Source organism: Oenanthe melanoleuca, chromosome 17 (assembly GCF_029582105.1).
Source record: "Oenanthe melanoleuca isolate GR-GAL-2019-014 chromosome 17, OMel1.0, whole genome shotgun sequence".
Classification (NCBI taxonomy): domain Eukaryota; kingdom Metazoa; phylum Chordata; class Aves; order Passeriformes; family Muscicapidae; genus Oenanthe; species Oenanthe melanoleuca.
The window spans coordinates 6,023,953-6,042,857 of NC_079350.1; the positions used below are offsets into that span (position 1 = coordinate 6,023,953).

The 18,905-nt window shown below is 39.0% G+C and overlaps 1 protein-coding gene across 8 annotated transcripts in view; it reads right to left on the reverse strand.

Moving 5' to 3' along the window:
• Positions 1-18,905, reverse strand: part of SPTAN1 (spectrin alpha, non-erythrocytic 1) — a 45,832-nt gene that overhangs the window by 24,594 nt on the left and 2,333 nt on the right. For all 8 annotated transcript variants that reach the window (XM_056505160.1, XM_056505165.1, XM_056505163.1 and 5 more), the window contains exons 2-21: positions 12,914-13,153; positions 12,160-12,285; positions 10,708-10,848; positions 9,536-9,682; positions 8,805-8,938; positions 7,971-8,115; positions 7,723-7,877; positions 6,342-6,477; positions 5,814-5,915; positions 5,447-5,584; positions 4,908-5,018; positions 4,393-4,470; positions 4,065-4,220; positions 3,519-3,723; positions 3,209-3,390; positions 2,687-2,930; positions 2,236-2,358; positions 1,312-1,529; positions 483-575; positions 28-162 (exon numbers count right to left, since the gene is read on the reverse strand). In XM_056505160.1, coding sequence (XP_056361135.1) covers positions 28-162; positions 483-575; positions 1,312-1,529; positions 2,236-2,358; positions 2,687-2,930; positions 3,209-3,390; positions 3,519-3,723; positions 4,065-4,220; positions 4,393-4,470; positions 4,908-5,018; positions 5,447-5,584; positions 5,814-5,915; positions 6,342-6,477; positions 7,723-7,877; positions 7,971-8,115; positions 8,805-8,938; positions 9,536-9,682; positions 10,708-10,848; positions 12,160-12,285; positions 12,914-13,150 — 3,006 coding nt within the window. In that variant the 5' untranslated portion in view covers positions 13,151-13,153. The remainder of the gene's footprint in view (positions 1-27; positions 163-482; positions 576-1,311; positions 1,530-2,235; positions 2,359-2,686; positions 2,931-3,208; positions 3,391-3,518; positions 3,724-4,064; positions 4,221-4,392; positions 4,471-4,907; positions 5,019-5,446; positions 5,585-5,813; positions 5,916-6,341; positions 6,478-7,722; positions 7,878-7,970; positions 8,116-8,804; positions 8,939-9,535; positions 9,683-10,707; positions 10,849-12,159; positions 12,286-12,913; positions 13,154-18,905) is intronic.

The window sequence follows — 18,905 nt, forward strand, 5'->3', positions numbered from 1 at the left end:
GCAGCAAAGCAGGAAGCCAGAACCCACCTTGTTGGTGCTGTTGAGTAAGGTGAGGATATCTCCCTTCTTCATTGTCACCTCCCGGGGACTCTTCTCCTGGTAATCATAGAGTGCCAGAACAAGCTCCTTTCCAGTTTCATCATCAGTGGGAGCAACTTGTTGCTAAAAAAAAAGAGCACAAGAAAAATGAGATGTTCCATATTTATTATAATTAGTATTGTTATCCTAGAATAGGCTTCAGCCTTAGTTAAAGCTACTGTTTAGGTGCTGCCTGGGCTCAAATCCTGAAAAGCACCACATTAAATTGTTTTATTCCAAAACAATGCAGCTGTCTTATGATTATAAAAACAGACTGCTATTTTTTTTTGAGAAAATCAAGCACAATCTGCAGTAACTTCTCAAAATGAACAACTGTTATTGAGTTTTGTTTTTACCTTTGCTGACCCATGAGTTTTAGGTACATGATTAGCATTTTTCCTTACCCTGCATGACTGGGCCTGTTCCCTCAATGCCTGGATGCTGCTGCCATAAGCAGAGAGATCAGACATCAAAGCTTCATGTTTCTTCAGAAGAGCCTGAAAGTGGATGATAATACCAACATGTACACCTTGCCATTTTACAAATATGCCTCTGCTTAAAATACATACTTTGACTCCATACAAAGGGAACGTGGGTTTTTCCAAGCTGCCAGCCTTGTGACTCTCACAGGAATAATCACTTCTATTTATTCACAGGCTAGATAGTGGTCCTAATACTTCTGGTGCTTTGCCTCTACCTTATCTCAGCAACATTCTTTTGTTCTGACCAGAAATAACTATCTCCAGAGTGCTATGGGTAAGTTTCAAGTGTGTCTTTAAACTGCACTTCATGTTGATAAAATGTCAGTCAGCACTGCCTGGGACATGGTATTTGACTGCAGAATGATATCAATAAAACAAAACCAGACAAAAAAAATTACTTCCAGACTAATGAACTGCTGAAAACTAGACTCATACTGAAATGCTCATCCCATGAGGAATTTGCTGATATTATTTTCATTATACTTAAAAAAACAAAACCCTGTAAAAGAGTGAATACAGCTTCCTCATAGTTGGTTTAATATACTGAGCAGGAGAATTTAATGTGCAATAGCAACTAAGGCACAGGAAAATATGTCATCTTTTGACTAAGAACCAAAATCTTGCTTGATGCAAGAATCTGCCCTCTTTGTAAAGAATCCCTCTTGGTAAATTATCACAGCTCATTTTTTTACCACTGGACAAATCCCTACTGTAATTATGCAAAACTGATTTAAACAGGAATCTCAGATACCTCAGCCGAGTCTTCATCTTTCCCATAGTCTGTACTGCCCACAATGGGCTCCTTTTCCCTCATCCAGGATTCAGCCTCATTAGCATCAGCAAAGTACTGCTGAGCCTGCAGGGAATCCTCCAGGTCCTGCCGACGCTGAGATGCTTTGGCTTTCAGAGAGTCCCACTTCTGGTTTAGCTCGTTCAGTTTGATTTTCACATCCTCAGCTGCAAAGTGTCCTATGGAACAGAAGCAGAGGGACTTCAGCAGACAAAACTAACAGACATTAAAAGATTACTTGTAACTCTTCAAAGTAACAAAAATTAGACCAATTTAAAGCCTATTTAGACTAGAATTATAAAAACATAACTCAGCTGGTCCTTTTGCCTCAGACTGGAAAACACTGAACCTGTCAATCAAGCTGTACTAGCATATCTTAATCATTAGGAATAAAATGAGACACATAATAACATTTCTGTGATGAAACAGAAAAGGTCATCTCTTTCCAGAGCTCTGGCAGCAGACAAACATTAGACCTGCAGAATTTTTTTTTTTTTTTGTATTTTCATGTTAAAAACACCCAATCAGAAATAAAGATGCCTATTTATTTAAAAACAAGAATTACTGTCTTTGTAGAGAATTCTCTCTCACACTGTGATTATGTACCTCTGATAGAATTCTTTAACAGATTTAATTATAGAGACTAAGTACAATAGGAACAAAATTGCTAAATAAGTGTTCATCAAGAGTAAAGAGAGATCTGTCAAAATTATGACAGGGTCCCATCTAGGAGCCTATTTTTATTTTCAGGTGAAAGGATGACCAGGAGTTCATCCTGCTAGCAAGTACCTGCCTATTACCAGGATAAAATCAGGCAATAATTCTTAACTGTGCTGGGACAGAGAACAAAAGACTGTGCCAGAGTTTAAAAATATTGAGACATACCTTCTTCCACCATAGCATTTCCCTTCTGTGTAACTGCTTTAATGCGAGGCTCATGGCCTGCAATTTCTGCCTGCAAAGCCTGGTGCTTCTTGAGCAGGTTCTGGACACCAATTAAGTCCTTGCCTGAAAGACACAAAATAATTAATCAGCTAAATCAGTCATTAGATGAAACAAAAATTTCAAGGCAGCTGCAGCCAGCACTATACAAACTTGCACAGGGAGAACTCTAACAAGACAAGAGCACTATGGAAACTATATTTATATTATATATAAACACTGGAATTGTATAAGCAACATAACAGAGATCTAGGGCTGATGGCAAATATGTAACTCTGGGCAATGTTAATTACACCAAACAGCTCTGAAACTTTCAGGAAATGCTCTATAAAGATACAATTTATGACAGAGCAATTCTGACATCTAAATCCTAGAGATACCAGCATGGACCAACCTCGGTTTGTTGAAGCTGCAATAGGCTCCTTTTCCCTAATCCAGGTCTCTTCATCTTCAATGTCACGGAAAAGCTGCTGCAGGCGAAGAGAATCGGCGAGTTTCTGCTTGCGAGCCACCATGGGGTCCTTCAGAGCTTCATAACGAGCCACCAAAGCTTCTTGTTTCTTCTTGATATTGTCAGCATCAAAGTGCCCAGCCTCCTGGAACTGGCGTGCCTGGATGGTAATGCCATCTATCCGATCCTAAAATGGATTCAGCAACAGCATTAGGTCAGAATTTCTGTGAGGTGGCTGCGGTGACTGAAAAGTTCATTTCTATTAAAGTTATAAAGTTATTATTTTAGAGACATATGAGTTATGTTTCAGTTCCAAATTATTTTTGATAAGCAAACTATAAAACCCAAAGCTAAAAAATTATTAAAAAACCAGACCCGCTAATGCGTCTGACTGAGCATATCTGAAAATAGCATCTTTTGAGCGAGTAGATCTGAAAAGGCAAGAATAAAAATTATTTCCCTTACCTGATGGGCAGCAACATCTGCCTCTAGCAGTGCATGTTTCTTCTGAAGATTCTGAACATTAGTAAGATCTTTTCCATAATCATCAGAAGCCAAGTGTCCTTCTACTTCATACAGCCAGAGCTCAATGTCCTCCACATTGCGATTAAACTGCTGCTGCTGATTGGCTTCTCGCAGTTTTATACCTGGGAGAGACGGGCAAGAGGAGAACAGGACAAGGTAAGTGAAGGGGAAACTGAACTTAACTCATTGCCTGTTTTCTCCCAGCTAAACTATCTAGAAATTTGCCCATATTATTTTGAGCAAGTCATACCTTTGAGCTCAGTGGCCTCCAGAAGTTTCTTCCACAAACTGATGACTTCATTCATGCGAGCTGCCACCTCATCGGATGCGTAGTGCTTGACATCAATCAGCTTCTGGCCAGCCTTCTCCAGGGCATCAATACGACTCTGGTTAGCAGACAGCTCTGCTTCAAAAGCCTGGTGTTTCTGAACTTTACCTTGCAAGTTTGATGGATCCTACAGATGAAGAAAGGAATAGAACATTTCAATACAAAATCAGTGCCCAAAGGTCTCTGAAGAACTTTTGAAATTGGACTACATTTATAGACATGCCACAGTGTCACCAGAGGATCTGGTGACAAAAATGTGCCTTAAATCAGAATTCTTAAGCTATTGGATAGGCACAATTACTGCATGATAGGAAAATACCTCTTGAGATCAGGAAAAAATAACACAATTACTCCTGTTGTCATTAATACCACTATCAGCAACGTTTTGGCTGATGTTGCTTTGTGTCATTAGACTGATTAAGCCCTGTACTGCCTTAAAAGCATTCTATCATTCATCTTTGCGTTTACCTTGTAGGCCTCATCAGTTGCAGTTTTCATCTTTTCATTAACCCAACTCTTGAGCTCATCAGAATCTCGGAAAAACTGCTGCAGATGGAAAGAATCTGCCAACTGAGCACGGCGGTACATGGCTCTTTCATGAAGGGCATTTCGGCGGCTCAGCAGCTGAAAAAAGAAGAAAGTAAATGGTTTCTAAATTCTTCAAGCTCATAAGAACCACCACTGTACCTCTCTTCGGACAACTCCACTGACATCCTATACTGAAGTCAAACCATGTAAAAAAATGAAGCAGAACGAGATTTAAAGTCTAAATTCCAATTGCATTTTGGATACTTACAGCATCTCTGCGTGTAGCAACATCATCCATGGCATAGTGGTTATTCTGAATCAACTTAGTAGCAAACTCATCTAATGCCTAGAGGGAAAATAAGTTTCCATTTATTTGGAGTAATAGAAATTACTTATGCAAATCTGCTAAAGTTTATCACAGTAAAACTGGCAGAAAGCCATCAGCACATCTCTCCTTACACCTTTTTCTCTCTGTACCCTCATCCTCTCCATGTGGAAGAGTGCAGACAAATATTCATCCACCTGTGTGCTGGTATGATAAGGAAGCACCAGGTTACCCGACTCTGAGACAGAAATTGAATCCTATCCCACACCTTTTCCACTATTTTCCATTTTAGAGAAAATACCTGTTATTTAGAGCTAATACATCCCACATAACAGAAGATCATTCTGCAAAGCAAACCCCATCCCTTTACCACCTCTAGCAGTGTCTCCTCCCCAGTCACTAAACGCCCTTGTTTCACTTCTTGTCCATTTAGTGATGAACTAATGTCAATGTCTTACTGTGATTTTTTCCTCTTGGGCACTTAGGGATTTCTCAAAGTCTTCATGCTTCTTTAGAAGAGCCTCCACACTGTCCAGAGAATCACCAAGGTCTTCATTCAGCAGAAATGCCTGAAGTAAGGACACATCACATTTTTATGTTTCCATACTCAGCTGCTCTAAGTGAGCTCAAGCACAGCCAGGGATATTTCCTGCCATATGTCATTACTGAAAGGTAAAGATGGAATACTGGCATGGTGTTTGCTTTATGCTTCTAACAATCAACAATTCATTTTAGCTTCTTATTCAACCAGTATTTTACAAGAGTTAAAACACACAATAGCCACATAAAGCCCACTTGTAACAACTCAGTTTCAGCATTAGATGGAAACAGCCATTGCACCATTTCAGGCAGTCAGACAAGTAACTCTGCACAGCACCCACTCACTCGTGGGTGTTTATGGCACTGCCAGCAGGCAATACCAATTGCTTAAGCTTACAGAGGACTAGCCAGAAATTAAAGTTCACCATATCTGGAGAATTCAAAGATATGCACTCACTTCTTGTTTGCTCATCCAGTTGTCAACTTGTTCCGTGTCTCTGTAGAAAAGCTGCAGGTCCATGCACTGCTCATACTGCTGTCTGCGGAGCTCCCACAGCTCCAGCAAGGCAGACCTTTCATCTGAGAGGATGGTCAGCTAATCAATTGGGAAGAGGAATATATAATAGTTTTATTTAACACTTTAGTTCACTTCCATCTCATTGTAAAATCAAACTGTGACTCTAAAGAAGTGGTTAGCACTGAATTGAAAATGACCTTCTGTGTAAACAATGAAATCTCCAGTTCCTGATGTGATCATCCTTTTAAATTAAGGAGCAGAGAAGAAAGAGACAAAATTCTTCTAGGAGCTCTTGCTCTCAACTTACCTTTTCTTTAACTTCATCAGAAGCATAGTGCCCAGCAGAGAGCAAAGCCTGGCCTGACTCATCAGCAGATTTGAAGCTGTCTTCATGGGCATCAATTTCTCCCTAGGGAAGGAGATGTGTAAAAAGTGTTACCAAAATTTATCTTAGCATGGAGTGTCAGAATTACCTTACAATGCACATAAGGCAGGTATAAATTTCTACATTAAAATGAAACTAAAAGATTATTTGAGCTGTATTCTTTCTGCTTAATTACAGGAATTCCTTATGATGGAGAACTAAAACAGTCTTTTAGTCCAACTGGCTGCTATCAGGCCTATTGTTTAATAAAATAAGCTTTCTTAAATACTTAGTAATTAGTATATATCTACCATCTAGAAACAATTTAAAAATATTAAATCAGGACAGCAATCTAGTACTGAGTTAGTTGCATGATCAAAGCATTCCAGTGCTACAACACTGACTCAGAGACTGTGTTAGACATACAAATCAGAGGACTGCTGACTGGATTTGGCTGTATAATCACTCTACCTTATGTTCCTGATGTCTGTCTAGAAGGGCTTCTGCCCCAGCCACATCATTGGCAAGTTCATCAGCATTTATCAGAGCCTTCATCTCAGTCACCCAGCTGGTGAGGTCTCGGAAGTCTGCGAGAAAGCGCTGCAGCCTTAGGTAAGTAAAGGGAAAAAATTACTTGGAATCATTAATTTGCAGAGTTTCTCTCCTATTTCCCCAAAGAAAAGCTTACAAACATAAAAGCTGTCCTTCAGACACAAATAAAACAACACAAAAATGTGCTCAGAATATTAAATAACTGAATATACTTTCAATAAAACAGTCTATTGAAGTTATGAAAATGTTGGGTTCTAAATCAACGTCTCAAAGATATATCTTGCATTGAACTTATACAGTAAGCAAAATTAATATTCCTAACTACACTACACTGAGGACAACAGAAATCAAAATAAAATTCTCAAGATAATCCACAGGGCTGCTTCTGTCACAGCAATTACAGCGTGGGGGGAGGGAACTGACAGAAAATTTCAACTGCACATGCCTTAGCCTTAAAACAAGCAAACAAATCCTCAAATTCCTTCCAGAATGCCTTTAGCTGTTGCCTTTGGCATATGCTTAACACTTATCAGCAAAAATGATCAGTTTTTGTTTCCTTCTTACATTTGCTGTTAATTACTCTGAAGAGACTATGGCAGGGAAGGTAAAAGAAAAGATTATTTATGTGGGTCTCCACTGCCAAAAACTGCACATCGTGGGAAGGAACAAAGGGCAGAAAAACAAAACCAGAAAGGATATAAACTAACCACCATACCAGGATTAGAGTGTTTTTATATGGCTTCTCAACAGTGATCTAACAGGTTATGTTTCAGAGACCAGGTTAGTATAGACACAAGACTGGATGAAGACAAATGCCACAGCAAAGAAAACCTACCACAGAAACAGGGAATTCATTTGGTCGGGGACAATATAGCAAACAACATATCATACTTCAATTTTCATTGAGACTCTTAAAGACTAGTGAACAGATTTGTAATAAAAGTATTTAAAAAAGCTTTTTCTTTTCAGCAAAACTGAAACATAGTCAGATAATGTACTTCAAAATTAACGTCTCAACGCAGATGGAGAAAATAGCAAATGTCCTAAGACATCACTGTGTCTGTTTTCATAGTTGATCCACACCCAGAGAATGACAAAAAGCTGCAATAATTTTACAAGCATATAAATATTTCTTTCACTACAAGAAGGTAGTGTAAAATAGAATTTGGTGAACAAGACTGCTCCGAAAACAACAGAATCACTCCACAATTTTGGAAATGGCACCTCTTTCTCCTTCCAAGAGCCCTCTGTCAAATGTGAAGGAGGAGGGAAGCACCACTGTCCTGCTGCAGTGCCCCACCTGTAGGAGTCGTTGAGGCGAGCGTGCCTCTCTGCTGCCAGCGTCCGGATCTGCTCCCAGTTGGCAATGAGCTCCTCCCGCTTCACTTGGATTTGGGAAGCGTTAATTGGGTGAGACTGCTGCAAACGGTCAGCTTCTGCACACAGGGCCTTCACCTAAAGCCAGGTACAAACTGGGAGTGAGCTTCCAGCCCTTTCCAAGCTGGTTAGCTCATTTAAGCTGTAGGTAAATACATCTCACAGGGGTACCTTATCTTCCAGAGCTGCCAGGTCTCTTTCCAGGCCTTCGTGCTTGCGCAGCAATGCCTGCACACTGGCTAAGTCTCTGCCAAAATCATCTGAGGCCATCAACTGCCCTTTCTCCTTAATCCAGCTGATTGTTTCATCCACATCCCTTCAAAACAAAGCACAAATTGAAATTTTGTCTTGTGTGGAAAAAGGAAGGAAGGAAGCAGGATGTGTTCCCATACGTGTGCCAGAAGTACTGGCATACAAATCCACATATATAAACACTGCACCCAACTACAAATATCCTTTTGAACACAAATAAATAGACTTTCTTTGCATCTCAAGAAATTCTGAAGCATATTAACAGACCACTGTCACCAGATGCAAACCAAGAATTACAGCACCACTGGGCACTGCCATGGAGTGGATCCATTTCCCATTCTGGACCCTTCTCCAACTTAATTACAGCAAATCTCAAAATGCTTAGATGGAGATGAAAATAGAAAGACATTGCTCAAAGCCTCCAGAACAGTTCGGCTGGGCCAATAAAAAAAGCACACCCCATTTAAGGCTCATCTAAGGACAGAACTGGGGGAAAAAGCCCTCAGAAGAAAGAAGAGCAACACTGTCATTAGCAGGAATGAATAAAACTGCCAAGTTCTGAAAAGCTCCATCAGAGTGACCATTCTAAAGTAATTGTAGAAGAATGAGGTCTTCATTCAGCAAGTCATGCAGAAGAGCAAAGCAATGCCATAGGAGACAGTAGCTCTTCTTACACTACTGTGTGCAGCTGAACACATCATTAAACACCCACACAAGGGTTACATCATTCAGCAGATCCAGCCAAGTTCATACCTGTTGAAACGCTGAACTTCAGCTGCCCCAAAGAGTTTTCCTTGCCTCTGAAGGGCAAGTCCCTTAAGACGCTGCCAGCTTGCATTTACTTCATCTTGTTTGGACTTTATCAGTTCCTCTTCAGGGTGTGTTTCCTGGCAAGCAGAGGAAAAATGCTATTTTCACATGTTCTTTGGTTTTACATCCATTGACAAAATGCTGCTGGTCTTCAAGAGATCAATTTATAATTACTGTCCTTTCCAGATGATCACCCAATTCAATAGTTTCCCTGAAATTTCACTGTGCAAACATTCAATACTCTTGTAGTGTTTTCCCTATATATTAATTAGCCCACAGGAAAAGGGCTGTAAATAGTATCTTCTTTTTCCCTGGAATGAAATACTTCCTGCCCTGCCTGTCCTTGATCAGGCCCCAGATATCAAACTAGAAGAGATATTAAATCTCCTTGTCCAAAGGAAATAAATTTAACGCAAATATGACAGTTTCTCTTACTAATCACTACTCTCCACATTTTCAGGAACATTCCCAGATGGGGCAGTTATTCAGGCTGTTCAGCAAAAGAACAAGTGAATCAAATGGTGATCATTAAGGTGAAGATAGCCAAGTACCCATGAAAAGTAAAGCTTAAAAATCTGCCCCAAACCAGGGGAGAAAGAGGGGAAGTTACAGATAAATGTTTGCTGTGATAACTGACTTGCCAAGAGCGATTTTCAACACCCATAAATGCTTACCTGGATAAGTTTGCCAGCAAACTGGTTCACTTCATTTACTCTTTCTTCATGAGCTGCAAGGTCTGTCTGGAACTCTTCAAACTTCTTTTGCAAAACTTCAACATGCTCTAAGTCCTGTCCAAGCTCTTCTGATGTGACTATTGCTTCCTAGCATATTGAAAAAAAAAAGTTAATTTCAGTATATCCTATGGGAAATCACTATTAAAAATTAGGAAGCAAACTGTCCTAATTTTCAATAGGTCAAAGACAATCACAGTGTTTAAGGTCAGACTGAAAACTCCAAAGTTTATTCATTAAACTCCATTCCCTGCCCCAACATCTACCCATTATTGCAGAAATAATACATAAGATCACTAAAGGGATTATTTTGTCATCTTCCTTGGTCATAGTAATTTTTCAACTACAAATTCTTAGCACACAGAGTGACTAGAATTTGTTCCTTTTTACGCTGTGTGGGCATTTGCTGTAGACTTCTGTAGCAAGATTTCTGCACAAAAAGCAAGTGTCCGTTCAGTAATAGTTATACAGGGTTTGCAGTTTGAACCCACAGTCATACAAAATAGCAAACCACCATTTAAAGAAACCAGTATGATTATTTTGTGGGTTTTTTTTCCTTTTGATATTGTGGTTTGTGGTCTGCTTCCTTAGAGTTCAAAGAATCAAGAGCCAACAGTCATCCTGCAGTTCATATCCTTACAATGCATATCTAAAGATATTCCAATCATTTAGTAACTACCTACACACTGCTTGCTGCTTGGGCTGGCTCCTTTCAGAAACCAATAATTTATTTATTAATTTATTAAATAAAAATATTTATTACATTATTATATATATATCTATATAAAATATTTATTTGCTTTTACACGTTGAAGATTTCCCTTAGAGAAAACTTCAATTTTATTTGTCTTCTCAAAGCAAAGAATGAACTGATTATGTTAAAAGTACTCTCTAACACACAGGCTTCATCTTAGACTAGTAACTTTTATTGTGGCTGCAAAAGAACAGTAGTAGCTTGCACACATACTGCAGGTGGAATGTGAATAACTAAATAAAATGTGCAGCTGCCTTTCTCAGACTACCCGACTTTCAGCAACTCTATGCTGACAGAAATTTTTCACACAAACACATTGAATTTCCCATCAAGGACACAATAAAGGGAGGTAATTATACACCTTATCATTGATCCAGTCCAAGACATCTTCACATTCCCGTAAATACTGCACCAACTTCTGTGCCTGCAGTAATTTGACTCCCTTCTCTCTCATCTTTTCCATCAGTAATTCCCATAGTCGGTGCAGTTCCTGCAGCCGAGTCTGAAACAAAAGGATGTTGTTATTAAAATCGCCTGCCAAAGAAGATGAGATTTATTCCCTTCCTGTCCTTAACAGTCGATTTATTTATTTTTCTAAAGCTGTACATCCTAAATCTTACTTTAGGCAAAGGGTGAGGACAAACTGCATGATTTCACCTCCAGTAAATAGTTTTCAGATTATGTAAAGTGCTGTAACACAAAATTAGATAATACTGAACTGAATATTTAGAAAGTTGTTATTAATTAATGAAGCTATCAAATAGTTATCTTTACATAACTATGAGCCGAACATCTTGAGATAAAATTCGATTTAAATTCTATGCTAATATGAAGTCATACCTAAAATTTGCTGCTCTCCCCTGCAAATGTTCAGTCTTTTATATGAAAGTCAACTCCCAATAAGCGCCTTTGGGACTTTATTCTTAGTTAAGAATATTTGTTTCAAGTCAAACTTATGGTATTTCCCTTTATTTTAACTACTTCTCAACACTAAGTAGTTAATACATTTAGCTAACATTGTGAAGTGACATGATATGGACATACTAGGAGCAATTACCAGTTTTAATACTGAGTCTCTCTGGCTGCACTTGGCCTTTCAAAACTATTGAGAGCCACTATAAACTTTATAGACAACAAAAAGTAAAACCACACTCCCACACATGCATACAGCTTGCAAAACAGGAAAGTAACTGCTCCACCCATTGTCTATAACACTTTGCTCATCGAGATCTGAAACTTGAAAGTCATTCAAGAGAAGCTTTTGAACATCATGGGCGGATACCACTTAATCCACTCAGAAAGTTCAATTAAAGAGGTTTTAAGGGAGGAAAGAGCTCTGAGCACTGCCCAGAAGGATGGTGCAAACTGTCAACCAAGGAAGGAAGGAGATATTGCAAAAACAAGTTGCACTGCAGAGCCACAAGCTTCACCTACTCGTATGTGGGACCCCACTTGCGTGGCCGTGACTATCGGGCGCTGGGCAGTCCGGTACGGCGTGAAGGACTGAACCAGTAAAGGCAAGTTAGAATGAAATGCTGAACTTATCAATTAAATTTGATAACCGCTACAAAAACATCTCATTTTTATAGAGTTCTCCTCAGAACTGGATCCAAAAGAAGCTATGAGCTGGGTGTTCATGAAAGAGAAAACCACCTCTGAGCTTTACAAATGCAAGTTTTCTCATGATTTCACTAATACAATACCTGTAGAGTTTTCAAGAGAGGTTTCAAATATAGTTATCTGTGCAACCTGAACAAAGTGCTTAAGGAAAGGCCTGTAAGAGAGGGGGAGAGAAAAAAGCTTTAAAACTCACTCTTATGGTTTCAGATGCAAAATGGCTTTCATTAATCATCTGATTTCCAGTCTCATCCAGTTTAATGATGGCTCCTGAATTGGCCTGCACCTCAGCTTCAAAGGCTTGGTGTTTCTGCAGCTTCCCCTGTGAGGAAAATATCAAAGAATGCAACTGAGATTTGGTGCAGGGACTCTTCCACATTCCCCAGCAGCAAGATTTTAAGTGTATTTTATGCATATTCAGGACTGGCAAATAAACAATAAAACTGCACAGCTGAAATCAGTTGTATCATGTGGTGGATCAATAGGTGGATTCAAACATATTCTGTGATTCTGTGACCCAGTTTTAGTTATTTCTTTCTTGTGTCTGATCTTGCACGTGACAGTGCTCAAACCCCTGAGGACCTGTCAGCTAGTTCTACCCACACAAGCTTGTTTTCTACAAATACCTTTTTTTTTTTTTGTGGAACAATAACATTCACAGAGTTAAGGCATCCAACAAATTCTAGGATTAAACAAAGTTGGTTTCACATTACATTACACTGAGGAACATTTTCTATGCTGATGTAGCATCTAATCTATTATTAGAAATATTTCAATTACATCAGCAAAAAGCCAGGATTTTGAAGAGCAATTTGCAAGGTCATGGGTATTTGCATCCATCTTTCTTCACTCTCAGATCAAGTTTCATTTCTGTGTTTGTTCTATCCCAGCTGACTTTTAACGCCCTAAAATTAACAGTACAGGAAATAAAAAGTGGCAGGAGGACTTGCCTGCAAATTGCTTGGGTCTTTGTAATTTTCATCAGATGCAATCTGCAGTTTCTCTTGGATCCATTTTTCAAGCTCATCTGCATCACGCTGGAAGAACTGGAATCGATAGGAATCTTCAAGTTTTTGGCGCCTTAGAGAAGAGAGTTCCTTGAACCTGTGGTAACGGTCCAAAACCTGCTGACGCCTCTCTTGGATATCTTCTGCCGTTTCCAACACTTTTACACCACTTGGATCCATTTTCTGAAAGCAAAAAAAAAACCCCATTATGTCTGTCTTATAAAACACTGGTAGATCAGGAAGAGATCCATGCAGGAATAAAGCTGTTCTTTAAAATCACACATGGTTTACTTACAGTCTTACTCTGTGTGTGCAGGTATGTGTACAAAATAGAAGTATCTTACATATAAATAAAGCAGAAAAGTGGTAAAGGAAAATTTACAAAAACATTTAAAACCTATTTGGTTTGGACAAATACGGTTGCAGTCATATAAAGTGTGTGTCATCTCAAACTGTAGCATGCAAGTGCCCAATACAACAGCTAAAAAAGTGGGTTTGTGCACAAATATGTGTAGATACACAAAATATTTATTGTACAACATACAATATCTCAAAATATTGTAATTAAAGTATTCAATACTAAACTAAAGAATATTACTCCTCTTTGAACAACAGTTAAGTGGCCCACACATATCTATATACACTTACATACATATACAGACCCACATCTCTGTCTGATGCATGCCTTCTTTGTTCTCTAAAAAAAAAGTTACAAACCCATCCTGCCACTCTCTACATAACTTTTAAAGAGGCTTCACAAATCTGGCCTTAACAAGTAAGTCAAGGAGCATTTTGCTTAACCAATGATCTTGCTCTGGGAATCCTTCCACATTGCTTTATGTACTAAAACCTAATATTGGTACTACAGGCAGCAAAGACCTGAATACTGATCTGCTTCTTCTCTTTTTTATTAAAATCACAACAACCTTTAACTTTCGGTTCGTAAACTTTCAAAAAGCAATTTGATTTTCATTAAAAGATATGAACACTAGAATAGAACCATAACATAAATTTTAAAAATGGAACTATTATTATAATTGAAGTTTGAATATTTAACTACTTATTTAACAACTAACTGCATGTCCAGAGGTTGCTGCAACCAACACTCTGGGCCTGAACAATTTTCCAATTAATGTCTTCGTGTACAAGTGTTAGCACAAGTCAATCACTTAATGCTTTTCTACCACTAATTTTGCACTCTCCAAACTAAAGGAATTTCTCCTCAATCCTATCAGACAGGGAAGAAACCCAGACTAGAACTGCAGACTAAAAGGCATGGGCAATCAGTTAAAACATGTCATTAAATATTAAATTGTTATTTAGTCATTAGTTAGCTGCATGCTTTCATTAGACATGTATCTTGAATAATTGTATGGAAAACTCCACAGGTTGGAAAGTGATCTACAGGGCCATGTTTTCCAAGCACTTGTAAAAGGACAATCTGACAGAAAGGAACATATGGGGACGAATCCAGACATTCCTGAGCTACCCTTCCAAGGTCCCCACCCTGCAGAGGACAGCCGTGCCAGAGCACTCTTTGCTCCCATGAACTCTGAGCCCCAACTGCACTGCGGCACTTGCAGGAAGGAATGAAAATTCAGCTTTGCTTTTTCTTCCACTCATTACTGTCAAAAGAGGGCAAGGAAAAAAAAACCACCCCGGTGTGTGCACACTGTGTTACATAAATGAAACCCAGGTTTTGTCTGGCAGTGCTACCAAAATCTCCACTTGATTAGTGTATCTGAGTATGAAAAGCTCAAACCCCTGATCATAACTCGAGCTCAAGCAGAGATATGATTCCCTGAGAAAGCAGCTGTTTTTTCCAGCACTCTTTCAAACAGCCTTTTTCCTCCAGGAAAGGAAGTTATTGCTAAAAATTTCCTTTCCTGCCCTGTCATGCTGTGTTTGAATCCCAACAACACTTCTTTTAAATTGCATTGTGCTCTGCAATAACCCAGTGGCAGCTGGTCTAATGTACTGCATGGCTGGAGCCCCTCTGCTAGTTCTGGTTTTGGGCAGTGCTGAGAGAAAATTAAATCCTGGTCAGTCTCTGGAACACTGTACACTCACTCATTGTACAATACAACTCAACTAGTATTTCAACATTAAAAACAACCTCTGCAAAGTAATCCGAAAACATTTTAAATTATTTAATTATTTACATTATTAATCTAGGGAAATATTTAAATTACTTAAATTATCATTTCAAACATGGCTACAGTATTGAAAGCCAAATGGGAGACCTTCTGTAATTTACCCTGGGAGCTGGTTTGCCTCTCACCAGACAAGCCAGGCAATCTGGCTCCTCTTTTTGCTGGAATTGGTTAAAAGAAAGGCTCCTTTTGTAACTACAGTGGAGCGAGTCAATTGTAAAAGAAGTGCTTTAGTGTAGCAATAATGGACTGTTCTTCCTGCAGCCCCAGCCGACGTCAGCAGTGTCTGTGCTGCCAGAGCCACCAGGGAGCTGGGAACTCAAAAGTCATGGATGCTGCAGAACAATGCAGTCCCCCTCCCTCCCTCCATGGTATCACCTCCAACTGCAGCACTCCCTGGAGTACCAAGCACCTCTCCAAAGACATTCCCAAAACTTCTTGGTTCAACTACACCTTTTGAAGACACCTAGATACACCTCTGCGCTTCTAAAAGTTGTGCTTTGTGTTTTTAAGGTGAAAAGCACTGGGATGTGACTGTGCCAGGATGTCCCCTGATAACCAGCGTCATCCCTGCAGCCCCGCCCGGCACAGCCGGTGCAGGGCGATAAGGACAGGGCTGGGGAACTTTCCAGGCTTCAGACAGGAGATCTGGCATGTCCTGGTGACATTCATTCCTCCTTTCATGCTCTAAGACTGACAGAAGGTCAGCTTATGTCTTAACTCAAAAAATCAGAAATGCTTCTTCACATTGCACTGTTTTGGTGATGTTATTTAAAAAGGGGAAAAAACCAAAACCAAAACCAGCCAACAAAAAGAAAAAGTAGAAAAATTAAGGGAAAAAACCCAAAACAACAAAACAAACTTATTACTCTCATCCTTCCATCTATGCCTTCCCCAGTCAATACAAATTACAAGCAACAGCACACTAAAATGTACAACTGCAGGTATTTACAGACACCGCAGTGCAACAACGATGATGTCAGCAACACCATTCAAGTTTGGGAGCAGCGGAATCGAGGTGGGTTCAACAGGAATTACAGCGGTGCCACACAGCAGAGCTGTCAGCATTTCCCTTACCAAAACATGTTTTCAGGGATTTAAAAGCACAAATGTGAAATACTGTGCTAGGCAGAAGATTTTAGTGTATTTTTAAAAGCAATCACATGAAGCTTAAAAAAAATTAAACTTCTTTGCCTGAAAAACAATCAGATATCAGTGCATAAAGACCTTCAGAAGTAGTAAAAGAATTTTCTCTTAAGGCAAGTCCTGATGTGTTACATATATTCAGCATACATGACCTCAGCAGTAGCCTGCAATAGAAATACTTTCCCTACAAAAACATTCCTGCTTCCCAAGTATGCACACATGAACAGCTCAATGTATTTTTTTTATGTTCATCTACATCACACATCGTCAATCTTGTCTAAAGAAGATTTAACTGGTATCAGCTACTCTCTCCTAGGGAACGGGAACAGATTGCTGATCTTTCTTCTTTAAGCAAAAAAATGGATGTGAAAATAACCTTCAAAAGGACGGAGGAAAAAAAAAAAAAACAACACACATTTTTCCCAGCTTTCATTTCTCCCATTCACAGCTCCCTGGAGACACCAGGAAGAACCAAACCACCATGACTGCCTGGTGTAGGGAAGTCCATAAATACTTGCACTGTTGGAAAATCATAGCAAATCCTTCTGAAACATGTATAGCACTGACTCCTGCAAAGGGAGCCTGAGCATGTTGTGTTACAGAGAAGCAGCTAAAGCCAAATTCTGTATAGAGATTTAAAACACTATTGGGACAAAATTAATGCCTAGCCTTTTGGTTTGTTGAATTTAACTGTACAAAGGAAAGACATTTTAAGGTTAGACTATATGCAGCAGAACACTGTTCAAATATGCCATTAAGGAAGGTCACTAACAGCCCCAAACCTCCACAAGTTCCAAGCCAGAAAATCAGTGAAGCACTGCAGTAGCAAAATAAAAAAAAAAATCCAAGATGTGCTGAAGTTGCTGATTGATGCTGTAGATTCCTAGAGACTAACCACAGTGCAGATAAAATTCAAACCAGCCCTAAAATTTAAGCAGGTATTGCAGGGAGACAGAAACTGTTGCATTAGAAGAAAAAACAGAAATGTCAATTGTTTAAACCAAAGTGGTTGCAAAGCTGGTGATTTAGGCTGACAAGAGGGTTTGAGCACACCCTCAACTATGCATTTTTGAAATATGAAGACAAATAATGACTTGTTCATTTTTAGGTATATAATCTTAAAATCTCAATCCCACTATTTAAACAAGACCAGTTGAATTGCCCATCTGAATTGAGTGTCTTTACATAGAAGGGGTTTTTTTTTGGATTTGTTTTTGCTTTAACATCAGAGACCTTTGATAAAACTATGCAGGGCTGGCAAGGACTGCACTCTGCTGAGACTCCTGAGAAAGCAAATTACCTTGACTGCATTGCAGAAATGCAGAGTTTACAGGTAATGCAAGATTATATAATTAACCCCAGTGTTTTTCACCCTCATTTGTTATCTTTTCATTATCATTTTAATTGCAGTATAAACATTTACATCACTACTATTTCCAAATAAAATCTAGTTGCTTGTGTTCCCTGGGTGAAGTCTGACCCATACATCCTATGTATTTTATCACCACTGAAACAGAAGCATCACTGTGTAGAAACAGTTACACCACAACAACTCAAGGATTATAAATTTGTCCAAGTGGATGAATAGGAACCAAAGCCAACTTTGAATGCACAATGTTCTACACTGTAAATCTCCTCACGGTTGATTTGCAGATGCTATAAAGAAAAAGATTCTGTTAAAATATGTTTCAAAATAAAAACCCCTTGGAAAATTAATCAGTATCAAGACCTGATTATATTTAACTATAATTCCTATAAAATGTTCACACATCATGCATCACAGACAGAAATTAGGCAACTCAAAGAATTAAAGGAAAGGCAGATCAGACTCACACTAAGTGCAAATAAAGCATCTGCTGTACAGAATAAATTCAAACTAGTGGCTTTTGTTACAAACAGGTCACTGCAATAAAGGCAGGCAAGTGTGGCAAGGGCACTTCATGCATTACGGAAAAATACCTGGACTTTGACTTTACGAAACGATGACAACATGATGGAAGAATGTAGAGTCTAAAAGGGAGGGGGAAATCAAGATAACATTCAACTAATGACCAGCATAAGGATATGGCTGAAATTTTTCTGTCACAGTACTTGTTAATCACTTTCCTTTTGCTCCCTTGTCACATAAAACAATTTGGTGTTAGTGTTACCCAAGCTATTGAAAATGACAGACTCACTCGTGCAAAAAGGAGGTTACACTATCAACAGGAAAACTTAGTTAATTCAGTACCTACTAATCTTTCCAGTTAGTTCAAAACAAACCAAAAAACTACCATAACCTGAAAGTCAAAACAGAAAGTAAAGCAAGTTATCTGGGCTTGGCAAATGACGGTTCTTGCTACAGCATAATCAAGCATGAAGGCTTAATTTGAAGACACAAATTCAAACAGAAGGTTTGGATTGTAAGTTTCTACAAAAATGTTGACTTTCAATTGCTACAACAAAAAATGGGTAAGTAGCAGTTGTGACAGAAGGTATTTTTTGAGATGTAGCTGTTAAGAGTGTCTAAACCACTGAATTTTCAGCTGAAAGTATCTTTGCCTTGCCCAACCCCACGGACACGCTGCAATCTCTGCATGGAGAACTGCAGCAGTGTGTGTGCCATGGTGCCTGCTGGAGCTCGGGAGGTCTCTCTG